The sequence below is a fragment of the Syngnathus leptorhynchus genome, chromosome 5 (assembly GCF_054491065.1).
Source record: "Syngnathus leptorhynchus isolate UIUO chromosome 5, UIUO_Slep, whole genome shotgun sequence".
Lineage (NCBI taxonomy): Eukaryota > Metazoa > Chordata > Actinopteri > Syngnathiformes > Syngnathidae > Syngnathus > Syngnathus leptorhynchus.
In genome coordinates, this window is record NC_141199.1 from 6,741,160 (window position 1) to 6,754,942 (window position 13,783).

Below are 13,783 nucleotides of genomic sequence, written 5' to 3' on the forward strand. Positions count from 1 at the left end.
GGCTTCAGAGTGCAGTTTGAGGCGTGGCTCAATGTGAGCTGGACCGAAACCTTAACCTTGTTAGAGTTGCCTAACCCCGCCAGTTTCATATGCGCATTCACCGAACCGGTTTGAAAGATCAACCATATTCATGAAACATGAAGTATTTTTATTCAACAAAACAGATGGCAAAACAATTGTATGCAATGGAAAACTATATTATGATACAGCACTCCCTGAATATTATTGTATGTCATTTTTCTCAGTCATAAACATGTCATTTGGTGTTCAGCAATTGATGTGACTGCAGACTGTGTCATTTATAATTTACTGCATGTGTATGTGTTTGATCATAACTCATTCATCCCTCATTAAAAAAAAATAATAGTAATTTTGAATTTACCGAATGTCTAGTCTGCAACGTGATTGGTTCGAATTCTGCAAGAACTCTGATTAAGTGCCATGAGGACACTTTATTACAGCAGTCATGTATCTTTTTTTTTCAGCATCAATATTTACAGTGCATTTAAAATAAGTATTTGCCCTATTCTCAAATTCTTGCTTTTTTTGCATAGTTTCCCTACTTTAATGTTCAAGGTCATCTAAGAAATGTAAATATAAAAAATATAACGCAAGTAAACATAAAAGCAGTTAATATGGATTGATTTGATTTTTATTAAGGAAAAAAGCTCTTCAAAACTAACTGGTGCTGTGTGAAAAAATACTTGCCCCACAAATCATGAATTTACTGTGAGCTATCACGGCTGAGGAAGGCTAACAGTTGATGTTCACGTTCACTGAGCCTGTTCAATCAAGATACCACCATAATACTGTAGAACTTGTCTGACAAAAGAAAGTCAACAGAAAAATCTCAAAAAGCTATAATAAACGGCCATGAACCAAAGAATTCAAGAACAGATGAGAAATAAAGTAAGTGGCTCATATCTCATCTGAATAAAAAGGTTTACAAAGCAATTCTCATCGCAAACCACATTTCACACATCTATTGTTTTGAATACTATTTCTCAAATAGGCATAACGATGTGACTGGTCACAATTTACCCCTCATACAGATATTACAAATGTAAAAAAGTATGTATATACATTGTAGAGTGAGTTCTTCACCGTCTCAAATTACTGAGTTTTTGTGTTGGTGAAGGTATAATTTCACGATAAACGTTTTATTGTGTCTATTGTAAGATTGAGTGAGTTAACCAAATATTTTGACTGAGTGTTTGTCGAAATCTTGTCCTGACTTTGGTGTGAACTTTATATGAAATGATTAACACAAATGAAATCACTGCTCGATGGGTTATTGACCATTCAGTCATTTGTCAGTATTTCAGTTTTTACAATAGATTGAATTTATTATACTACACACCAATAAATGTCTGGCAAAAATAAGCTTAGTTGTTATGTGCTCGCTGAGAAATGGCTAAGAAGCATACTTGGGGCTATACTTGTTGAATACTGGAACTGTGGCAAACCCTTAGAAGTAAATCATCCTTAACTGACAATTTGTTCCTTTTCATCAGCTTGTTGACTTATTGAGCTGATGAATATCCTTCATCAAGCCGGCAAACTGCTCCTCCTGTGAGTACATGAAAAAAAAAAGAAAAATTCAATCATTTTTTAAAAATTGGCAGCTCCCTCTTGTTGATGGTTTGAATTTCTGTTGCAAGATTGATGCTGATCCCAATGAACAGATGTTTTTATAGCATGCACTAAAACAGTTATACGTTTCGATTTCAATGGAAACAAGCAATAAAAAACATCTTTCTTGGTTTTAAAGATCTACTACAAAAAGTTCATGATATGGGGTTTGCATCGCTCCATAAAGGACAATTTGATATGGTTCTTCATTCATGAGGTATAATATGATTCAAGGATGTAACCATTTTGAAATATAACGATTCCATTCAGTATGATTGTGCAGGACTGGAATTTGATTCAATTGGGTACGGATGTAGATTTTGCTGTGTTTAGGATTTTGCAACAGGATGTAAAAGCTTCCCAAACTCCAAAGTGCCCCGATACACAGAGTGCGATACAATTCAAAGAAGCTAATTGAAATCAACTGATTGGATCTGTCAAACTGAAACCGAATTTTTGATTCAAATCAGTCTTTGTCTTTCTCCTTGTGTCATACCAGTATGTTCATTCGCTCAGCAGCTGCAATTGCGGCATTCAGCTTGCGCTCATCATCCTCCCTCTCCTCTTCGATCACATCCAACCTATCAAAGAAACAGACAGCCAAGACGTACAAATTGGTTACCTAAAATAAAAGCCATTCTCTTTTCAATAGTATTAATAGTACAGGTAAATGCAATTCCATGAACGTGCTGAGTCTAGCGTCATGATGACAGTTACTGATTAAATAAAACATGCTGTTTTCTACCTGAAGGTGGCACTAGCAAGCTGCTCCTCCCGCACAGCCAGCAGATTCTGAAGCTCATCCATTTTGGCCTGCAGTATTGCATTCTGATCTTGACTTTGGTTAATGAAGTCCTCCAGTCGCTTTGCCATTTCCACCTCACGCTCAGTCACCTGGTCTATTCCCAGGCGGAGCTCGGACAGTTCTTGGGCATGCTGGTTTCATGATGTGAAAAGATGTTACTGAGAATCCGGCTGCCTTTCTGAGGCAGGTATGGACCTACCTTATCTAGTAAGCTGAGTTCCTCCTGCTCAGAGTGCATCTCTCTGGGCTCCCTGTTTTGTATGTCTTTAATCCAAGGGACTGGTGCACACGGTTTGATTGCTTTGCTCTGATGATGAGAACACTTCATTCCATTTCAGCCCGTATAGACTCCATAATGTAGTATTTGAAAAACAAATGGTAGTTGACGTAACTCTGGCTTTTCATTTTACACTCACAGTTTTTGGTGATGATATGAGTGGCTGGTTTGTTTCCAAATCTTGTTCATGGTCCCCTGTGGCCAGGGCTTCAGAACTTGTCTGCCTCTTCAGTCTTTTTTCAGGACGTCTATGAGGTGCACTTTGAGTTCTGGCGACTGGCTTCCTTCTCCTAGCTTTCACATCTCTGCAAAAAATAATACACAATTGTGTCGATCGTTATATATGTAAAATTTAGAAGTGATGGAGGGGTTTGTCAAATTCACATACGTATTACTTAGCAAAATAATGTGTATTGCCAGTTAACTGATGGTAATACTTAAGATACTTAATAGTTTTCACTCTTTGCAAGCTAATCATTCTGAAGATGAGCATAGCGTCACCAGAATGTTGTATAGCCCTTGTAGCATTATGTAGTTGCTCTTTATAACAATATTGATTGCTGCAATATTGTGTTTTTGTATCTGTATGTCTTCCTGTCAGTTCGTCACAATCTGCCATAAGAGCCAATCACAGCCTGTCAGCTCCACTCCTCAATTAAGGCTTTGTCGATAAAACAATGGGCAAGGAGTTACATGCTTTTGATTGAACAGTTGTAATATTGCTTGGCCTTAGAGGCATGCTCTGAAGAATCTCCGTGGATTAAGGCCTGCATGGAAAATTATTTTTTGAATTTCAATGAAAAGAAAGACCCTTGTGCATCCCACCTTATTGACTTGGACCGGCTGGCGCCTTATTTAAAGACAGCAGTCTTGAATTTGGGTCTCAGAATGGATGGTGATTTTAAATTGAACCGGCAAATTGGTGCTGTTATATTGTTGCTAAGTCCAGCTTTTTTTCATCATTTTTCAGAGTCAATTTCAAATCTCTCTCAAAACCTTTGCAGACAGATGAGATGATGAATCAGTTACTTTGTTTTCAAATCTCTAAGCTGTCTGAGTGCCTTTAACCCTACGCAACTGCCCAGTCCTTTAGATCAGCAGACCAGACACTACTAGACGTGCTCAGAGGTGCTCTAGCCTTTTCCGTTGGCGGTCCCACTGGTTGGAATGACCTCCCGCTAAACATCTAGCAAGCCCCCCCCCCCCCCCCCTCCCACACACACACACACACGCTTACCAACTTTAAAACTCATTTTGAAACATATTTTTATTCTTTGATTGCTTTGGTATTGTTTTTATTGTGACTGTGTTTTTTGTGGTATGGTTTATTTTGCAGCATGTACAATAATGGTGGTTTTAAAGTGCTCCATACACAAGAGTTGAGGTGATTTGAGTAGATGGATGAAAATAGCAAAGAAATCTAAAGTTGGACAGAATCACATACCCATCTCTCTTGGAGTCCTGAGGAAGCTGTTGGAGGGATGATTGATGAGGGCTAAATTTGCTCAAGTCCTTTGGAGGAACATACATTGGCTTGGCTTGTTTCCTTGGGAATGTGAAAAAGAAGGCACTTTTACTAAAGTACGATAACAACCAAAGACAGATCTTGAAGTCAACATACTGGTTAATTGTTATCTGGTGCATCTCAGGGCCCAGTGACTCTGTTATCTGGTTCAGAATCAAAGGCAGAGGGTGCAATTTCTCAATGGTGTCCTAAAGCATATAAATCACAAAATCACAAACAGACCAACAATGAGAAGAAAGCAACTGGATAAAGGAGCATAAAGATAACGCACAGTTTTTCTTCAGCAATTTGAACACTTGTCTATCACAATTAAAATACAATAGGTTATAGTCAAACTAAATGAGAGGGATCTTTATTTTTACTTCTATAATTCAGTAATTATTTTCTTGATAAAAGTTGTGACATAATGGTATGGTTCTTTGTTGGATTGCCCATTGTACAATCAGAGTCAGGACCCTTCCGTTGAAATGGCAAGTTTTTAGGATGACTAAGTTAACTTTGTAGGTATGCGACAACCGTGATGGTTCAGTGGACTTCACTCCAAAACTATTCGAAAATTAAAGGAGATAGTAAAATATTCTTCATAAACAATATTTAGGTTGTGCACAGGGTCTCCACAAGGGATTCAGGGTTCCGGTAAAAAAAAAAAAATCTCACTATGGGCTCCATGCCAATGATGCAAGTGAAAAATATTCTTCTCAAGGCTTCCTGTGAATTATTGCCATTTTTAATTGTTATCTAACTCCCAACCCAACCCGGCTATGATTATGGCTCAACTGTTAAAGGGCATTTATAACACACCAGTCGTCCTCATGTGAGGCTACCCCACCCAGCCAACGTGGACTTTGTTACCAGGCAGGGTAATAACACTCAAATATTTTGGATCTACAGGGCTTCAGGTTATCAAATCAACACGCTACTGTGCAATTGGCTGGACTTCATCTTTTCTCACTTGCATTTATGTACCATAATATTTCTAGATGTATTTATTATTTACATTCTTTTACACTCTGAGCACTATTTCGAAAGACAGTGTAAAAACAGGCGGATCTTTATTTATATCTTTAGTTTATCTTGCTTGGGAATTTTGGAGTCATTGGGCATTTGTGCAGACAACATAAATTTTTTGTTGCATGAGCAAGATCCCCAGGCAATTCTGTGACAGAAAGTAGAGTGGACTTTAGACCAGGCGTAAGGTGACACAGGTAACCTGAATTTAGTGGATTTGTTCGATGCATGTGATATTCTGCCCTAAAAGGGAAAGGATTCCTTTGTACCTGATCCCTCAGACAGATGATATCAACCAACAGACCATGTAGCACGGCCAGTCGCAGAGGTAGATCCACATAGCCATCAAAAGAACTCATTGGGATTTCAGCATATGGATTGGATACTGTTTGAAGAAAGCCCCTCATTCTGTCCCAATGCTGCTCTAAGAATTCATTCATAAAAAGCATGTACTCCTCCTTGTCTCCAAACCTGCAGTAAGATAATTGAGATGTTTATTAAAACAAAAACGTCATTCCTAAATATATTTCTCAATGATGTATAATGAGATTGGCAAATAAAGATGCTCACAGAGTGAAATTTGCCAAGTTCTGGATGACTTTAGCAGTTAGGGTAAGTGCGCGTAGGGTTTTTGGTTCTGGGTATGGTTGTGTCAAACCAAATAGAGATGGACTCAGGACAGCAGGACACAAGAAGCGAAGGAAGAGGGAAGCAGAGATGAGACGTTGACCAATCTCCGGTCTTCCTTGGTCTTCACACAACACAGTCCAACTTGAGAAAATCTTGTTCAGCTCCTCAGGAAAGTGTCTAAAGGCATTAAAATATATTTTTTTAAAGATGCAAATTATCATCAAGATCCAAAGTGTTTTTTGTTTTTTTTCTGTGAACTTCATTATCTTACCCATGGAGGTCAATAATTTTCCGCACCACTTCGTCACACATTTCCCTCAAATTCCTCTGGTTGTTTGATAGTTCGGAGGCATGACATTTGCGGGGGTCAACTTCACAGTTGTCCCCCATTACATAGAGACGTATGATGAAGTCCCCTGAAACAAATGAGAAAGAGAGCCCTATGAAAGTATTTGTAATTCCGGGAAACCAGTTTAATCGAACATATTTACCCAGTGTGTCAATGAGGTATTTTTGTCCAACCAGCTTCATATATTCATCTATGGCTTTAGTGGCAATTGTATTCTCTCTGAAGATAAGAGCCTCCTTCTCTCCAAAACGTTCAATCTCAGCGGTTCCCAAATCAATGAGAAACTCCTGAAACATATTTTATAGTATTTTAGTTTATTATGTGAATTAAATTAGCTCGTGTTTGAGAATTGAGGTTCTCCATGTACCCTCTTAGTGATATCATCAGCAAATTTGAAGGTAGTTTGTACCAATTGTATGCAGGTGACCACCAAACTTACTTAAACTCTCATATAGAGAGCTAAAGTGGAACATCAGATGCCCGGGAGGCTGGCGTCATTTAGGTGCATTTTAAATAAACTGAACTCATCAAAATCAGTGAGAGAGCTTTGAAGTGGTCAGGATTAATGTCTGAGTACAAATTTGAAAAGAATCTGTCTTTCAAAAATAATGTTTGATTCTTGCTCCACTGTAGTTAAAAGCTGTATGAGTGAGAGAGCGGGTTGTTATGCAAAGCAATAGAGAGCTAATTGCTTCAAAGTGGACTGTGGACTCAGCTCTCAACTGAGTTTTTTTTCATTCTATACATTTTCTAAGAGTCCCGAGGTTATTGCTTTGTCTCAAATTCTTCACACCACTGAAAGGAAGGTCACAGCAATTGCTTAAAACTCACTTCAGTAAAATATGGTGAACATGGAAAGTAGTGGATTATTGTTCGTATTTGTTTAGGTAGGCATTCAAGTAGGTCTTTATTGTTTTGATTCTTTTTATTCCCTTGGATTTCTGTTTAATTATGTATATGATTGTGTATTTTAACAATGTAAAGCCCTTTTTTGGGAGTCTTTTCAAAATTTGTTAGCACTAATTGACTTGAAAAACTCAATTTACATAAAGACAACCCAAAGTTAGAATCTCAACAATATCTTGGGTTGGATCAAGCCTCTGAATGAGTACAAATCTTTTGTGATTAGACCACGATCATGCAAGAAACTGGAGCAAGCTGTATTACGTTTGACCTCAGCAAAATGCAAAAATAATTAATTGTGTGTATTTTTTGCTTTGTTGATGCTCTTCTAAAAATATTTTATCATGCTGGAACAGATTTCTTTAAAAGTAAAAAATCAGGTTGGCCAACCAGAGTCTCCCAATTGTTTGTGATTGACCTTAGATGTTTGAGTCTTTACATACTTTCTACTCTTTTACCTTTGCTTTGCCGATACTCTGCAGCACATGCACAAGCGCCCCGGCCAGCTCCTCCTTTTCTTTCACATTCAGAAGTGGCTCCAAGCTTTTGCACATGTCGACATAATTCACAGTCACATACTCAGCAAACTCCTTGTATTTCTCCATAGGAAGAACGTGTCGATTCTGGAAACGAGCCTTGATTCGAAGAGAGGCCTGTGACCCCAGATGCTCTTTGGCGCACCCCATACCCGAGAGCTTGTAAGGAATGATAGGATACCACTTTTCCTGATAGGTCCTCCCTCGGATATCAGCTAAGTGTATATTGACACTTCCCAGTGGATGCAGGCTGAATTCATCTCGAGAATGGCGCTTTTTCTTGGGGTCTTCCTCGCGGAAGAGGTGCAAGGTTATTTGGGAGATGCAGGGAAGATTGTCAAGTTCAAAGAACTCTCCCCAGAATAACTGACATCCCCCTGCAACACCTCCGCTACCACCTAGACTTCCTGAAGAACCAGTAGAGATTTCTGCAGCCAGGTTAGAACGACTGGGGACTTTTCCAACAGGGCGAGAGGTGGTACGGGCAAAGAGAGTCCCATCCAAATGTACTTCACAATAATAGCGGCGTTTGGGAGGCAAATCCTTTGCTTCTTTCACCCACAGATTTAGGGAGTTCTCTGTCCGCTCAATGTTATCCTGTGAACAGTTTAATAGTAAACACCTTTTAAATTGCATTTTCTCCGATGATCAGGATATTAAATTGTATTCTTTTGGCCCAAGTTGATCACCTTATTGGGCTGGGCAGCTCTTCTCAGGTCTTCAATCCAACGATCACGCTCTGCAGCTGAGGAGCAGCCAAAGCAGTGTGTGTTCTCCGAGTTTATGACCTGTAAGTGCAAGTATAGATGGAAAGTAACAGTATTGTGATTTCTTTTAAATTTAAAGCTCATTTTAAGATTTGTCAGTAAACTCAATACAGATGTGATAACACACTTTTATGGTTTTTCACGTGACAGATCTGACAGCACACACAGTTTGCCTACCTCAAGACAATGTGCCCTGAGCCATTTGAAGTTGTTGCTTTAAGGTAAAACTACTTATTGTTGCATTTTAAACAAAAGAGAGACCTGTCCAACAAATATTTTACAGTCAAAGTGAAGAATGCATGGGTTGGAGCGGACTGTACCTCAAAACAGTACTTCTCCCCTAAAATGGAGCTGTGGACTGGCCTGACCACAGTACTGGCATCTGCACTCAGATCCAGACTTCCAACAGGGCTCACTGGAATTGATACAGACTCCTTGGATCCATAGTGCCTTTAAATAATTACAATAAAAGTTGTCACAATGGAGTCCATCAAATTTCATACAAAAAAATATCATGCAGGAACACATTCCTAAACTAGAGCGTCAGAGATTTACTGTATGGCACAGTTTAATTTCCAGGAGAGCCACAATTACATAAACATGAATTATTTGTATTTAATGGATTTAAGATACTGCGATTGGCTGACAACCAGTTCAGGGTGTCCCCCGCCTTACTGCCCGATGACGGCTGGGATTGGCTCCAGCACGCCCGCGACCCCCGTGGGGACTAAGCGGTTCAGAAAATGGATGGATGGATTTAAGATACTGGATCTTCTTACCATTTTTACATTCATTTCATTTACCTGCTTCCTTTGTTTAGTCCCACATGGTTCAATTGAGTGTTGCTGTTTCTCTTGGCCTTGTTCTCAAAACGTCGCTTAATCAGTGCCTTCAGGGCGAAACATAACATTTAAAATGCATTTGAAATATGTTGCCAATCGATCATTATGCGTGATATGTCTCGCACTCACCCGAACACCACCATCTTCTTTCTTTGGTCGAGAGCTCACGGGGTCAGGACTACATTCTAAAATGGACACATAAAGAAAATAACATACCAATTATTTAATTTAGTTATTGAGTTACTTTTTCTTTTCAAATTTTCATGATCACTCCCTCTGTAAATTACCACCATGACTCGTGTTCATTTTCACTAGAGTAAGTTTGGCATTTTAAACATGCGACAGTACAAGATGTGGTTTTCAGCAGAGGCGGAAAAAGTACAGGTACTTGTTCAAAAAAATGGCACAAAGTAGAGAGTGATTCATATTGATTGATTCATAATAATTTTTGTTTAAAGTAAAAATGTACACACTAAAATGTACTTGAAGGGGAAAAAAACTTTACAATATGTTCAAATGCCCTCACGAGTCTGAACGTGGCATTCTGACTGATGTTGCATTTGTGGAATATGAGTCAAGGACTACAATTCTCCCGGTTTTATCTGTCTCAGGTGTCGGCCATTTTGTCACTTGTCGACTGAAAATGACATCACAGTTGCCAGGTCACAACTAATCACAACTGATCAGTTTTCTGAAGCTGAGCCGTGATTGGATGTGACCTGAAATCTGGCAACTGTTATGTCATTTTTAGTCAACACCAAATGACATAATGGCCGTCCGCTGAGATGGATAAAATACTGGTTTTGCCTGTTTGATACATCTTCCACAAATGAAACATAAATCAGAGCAATGTGTTTTGACTTGTTGGGCTGCACAGAACATATTATTACAAAGAGAAGAAAATGTAACCTCAAAAGCTAGCACTGGCTCAGGCTGTAAGTCCATTAAAACCGAATGTTGTATAGGCAGCTTTCTTAATATTGTGAACCGACAAAAACAAAATATTCAAAAAATATATATGTTCATTATTCTCCCATATATATTTTCTGCCTGATAAGTCTCCAATTAATAAATCAATCATTCAAAATCTCAACTGCGATTTACTGTAACTCTATTCACATGATGAGGTGGTGTTATCTGTTTTTCCATCCATCCATCCATCCATCCATCCATCCATCCATCCATCCATCCATCCATCCATCCATCCATCCATCCATCCATCCAAAAAAGCAACACACCTAATTTGACTACGCAAGGCACAAAAAGTACCAACACTGCTATCTGTTTTTATATGTCGGGAGCTGAACATTCTTCAAATTGCTGCTCATGCTACTCTCGATCTTACCACTTACCCAATGCGCCACCACATACAATCCATCGTCTGAATCCCATCATTTAGTACAGATGGTCTTGTTTCATCAATCTGTCCCCATGTAATAATCCCTCCTCTCTGTGGGAGTCCAATGTTGACACAACCTGTCACTTCACACCAACCAGCAAAAAGCAATGCTAACTCTTTGTACTCTCTGAATTTGAATGAAAAGTGGACAACTGTATGCTCTCTGCTTTCCCTGGCCCACAAGAATAACTGCTGATACTATCTTACGGGGGGGGGAAGAGGAAGCAATTTGACGTTCATACTCGTATAAACATTTGGCTATTTCCTCTGTGGCTGTCTGCGGGAATAAATCGTCTCCTTGAGCTGATATCCAAATGGTAGCGCTTCAGTTTTTGAGGAAATTGAGTATGAAATTGTCCCCCAATGTGAAATACAAGTATTATTTCTAGACCTGCGTCAATATCCACAAGATTCTGCATACTGAGGTTGGACAGGCAGCTGTTAACACGGGTCTGGGTCCACATTGTCGGCTGGGGACAGAAGCAAAACCCTCAGTGATTTTTTTTTTGTAATTGAAAACAAGATTGTGTGGCTGTGTGGATGTTATAGTACTTCTTCCTCGGTGCAGATGAGAATCTGTCCATCTTGAAAAAGACAGTTGCTGATGTTCCACAAGGTAACTTCCCGGGGTTGCGCCCACTGGTTTTTCTGGAGTTCTGTGGACACAGCTTCATGCTCACCTTCACCTAAACAGTCAGTAGACAAGCAATCATACGGTAAACCAAAATGCCTTGATGGAACTAGAAATTCTTCCTTTACTCAGATTATAAAACAATCCCCGCCACACACACACATACACGCACAGACATAGCAATTGCAGTTTTTCTAAACCAGCAAGAACTGGATCATAATTACATGCATATGGTGGACTCTGTTTGTTTTGTGTTTGTGTTTTGAACCCATCTCGCCATCACACTTAGCCACTCCCATTTGAAAAGTGGAAAGTGATGCTATCTACACACAGAGCAACTCACTTCCTGTGAGTTTTCCTCTGTGTCCATTTCCACCGAATTATGCGTGAGGTTTGAAGCAAGGCAAATGCATTGAAATGGGATATCTTCTCTCGTATCGTTATTTTATGTTTGTAAAGCGCTTTGTTACAGAGAAAGCCATCGTGAAAGCGCAATAAAAATGAAAATGCATTGTACTTTATGGGCAAATGAAACCGTTTTGACAATCTGCTGTATATAAATTTGGCTCAATCTGTTTTCTTCATATGACAGAAATAATACATGAAATTTCTTCTGTGCAAACATTTTACCTCTTTTCTTTACATTCATGGCAAACGTCAAGGTTTTGTCTACTTTCTTGTATCATTAATCAACCAAAGCCCCGAATTTTATCTTTCATATTAGACTTGACTGTTGATTTTTCTGCAGTGTGTGTGTGTACATTTCCAATTATCAAATTGTACATGTGAATGTGGCTATGCTGAATTTTCTGATGTTTTACACGATTGACAGTAACAGTACCAGTGTCTGTATCTATTTTACATAAAATTCACTTGAACCAAAAATGACATCATCATTTTTGAAAGTACTGATGACTACGTACAGTCAAACATCTCACCTTGTAACAATATAGGGGCGCTGTTCCGACTTTGCAGTCTGGGCTTTTTGAGCTTCTGAGACACAGACCTCCAGCACTTTTTGAATCGGGCCCCTCCTCCCCCTTGCTCAGGGTCCAAAGTGGCTTCTGCAACAGAGGGTGTTGGGGGCTCTCCGTGTGGTGCACCGGCAGAGCTGGAGGATTGGGTCAGCATGGCAAAAAATGACACAGGAGGCAAAGAAAGGGCTCTATGGAAGGGATTCTTTCCTGTAGAATTAATCTTTGTTCCTTTGTCGTCCTCACTCAGGGTCTTGCGCCACAATTGCATCTTGTTCCATTTGTTGCCCTTTTGAGTCCTTTCAGTTGGAGATGCCGCAGAGGAAGCTCCGTCTTCACTTACCTCATGAAGAAATTCCTTTGAGGCCGTTTTCCATTTGTATGTGTTGAGAGGGTCAGTGGACTCAGCTGCTTGTCCCTCGAGATGATCTGCAGGGGGGTTCCTCTTCTTCGCTGCTGATCCTTGTTCTGTTTGAGGTGGATGTGCTGCAGACTCCACTTCTTGTTGCTCATTGCCCATTTTAATGATCAGGTTGTTGTTGACATTTGTATCTCTTTTTTTTTAGGGGTGCATAAAACAAAATAAATATTGAAAACTGTGCACAGTTAATTTGATAACAAGCTATTTCCTATCTTACTTACCTTTAGCTTGGATGTACTCGTGAATAATGAGGGAGATGAAGACCCGCTGGCTCTCTTTGCATCATTTCCTGTTTCCAGTTGACACAACATGAAACCCTCCTGAAGGCCTGTCTGTGGTTGCTTTGGTGCTGTACCCAACTACTTACTTCCTCACTCTTTTTGCCAAATAGTCATTCATTTCAAAACATATTTTGTGTTTTATCCTCTTTACATCATTTTTTTTTTTCATGATGTGATTATTTAAAATAGATTGTGTGATGTGTTGGTGTCAGTATCTTCTCACCTCAAAACAAAGCCTGTTAAATTGTCGAGCATTGACTTGTTTTTTGTCTCACATTATCTGTGAGTTAAATTGACTGAGCATAAATGAATGATACACAAATTGAACAATATCTTACCATCCTCCATAACCTCTCAATCAAGTGACGTGTTAATATCAAAAAAGATTGTACATCTTGAAATCAAAGCACATACCACTGATTCTCGATATTTTTTTATTATTACTTAATAATACTGCATATGAGCATTATGGCAACGCACAAGGGTGACGGTAGATCTGCTAGGGGTGTACATTGACCGTTGAGATGAGTTTCCTGTCAAGTGAATCAACATTTCCTGCTGCTTGGTTTGACAGACACTTAAAACCACTTCCTGTGTTCACACTCCTCTATGTACTACCACGTTTCATAAGAATACACATCAATTTGTTTTTGATATGTCATACTATCAATATTTCTTGATCATTTTACCAAATGTGATGAGGAGTTCAGATAATGAATGGCTGGAAGATAATATCATTTATTTATCTGTAATGATTACCTCATGTAAAATCATTCTATCCATCAAGTTTCTATAGCCTACGT

General features: G+C 39.1%; 1 protein-coding gene across 3 annotated transcripts; it reads right to left on the bottom strand.

Moving 5' to 3' along the window:
• Positions 1-171: 171 nt before the first annotated feature.
• rasal3 (RAS protein activator like 3) lies at positions 172-12,979 on the bottom strand. 3 transcript variants are annotated; one of them, XM_085912949.1, is made up of 20 exons: positions 12,921-12,979; positions 12,243-12,832; positions 11,226-11,359; positions 11,065-11,143; positions 9,404-9,459; positions 9,236-9,321; positions 8,753-8,882; positions 8,355-8,453; positions 7,588-8,262; positions 6,369-6,513; positions 6,149-6,293; positions 5,818-6,054; positions 5,517-5,718; positions 4,336-4,427; positions 4,159-4,260; positions 2,854-3,019; positions 2,637-2,744; positions 2,378-2,568; positions 2,129-2,213; positions 172-1,570 (listed from the first exon to the last, which is right to left on the bottom strand). In XM_085912949.1, exons 2-20 carry the CDS (start codon positions 12,796-12,798, stop codon positions 1,511-1,513), a joined length of 3,348 nt encoding a protein of 1,115 aa, XP_085769075.1. In that variant the 5' UTR covers positions 12,799-12,832; positions 12,921-12,979; the 3' UTR covers positions 172-1,510. The 3 variants fall into 3 exon arrangements, with proteins under 3 accessions (XP_085769075.1, XP_085769074.1, XP_085769076.1); XM_085912948.1 differs by having other exon boundaries at positions 6,149-6,513; XM_085912950.1 differs by lacking the exons at positions 11,065-11,143; positions 11,226-11,359; positions 12,243-12,832; positions 12,921-12,979 and adding an exon at positions 10,627-10,885 and having other exon boundaries at positions 6,149-6,513.
• Positions 12,980-13,783: the final 804 nt, after the last annotated feature.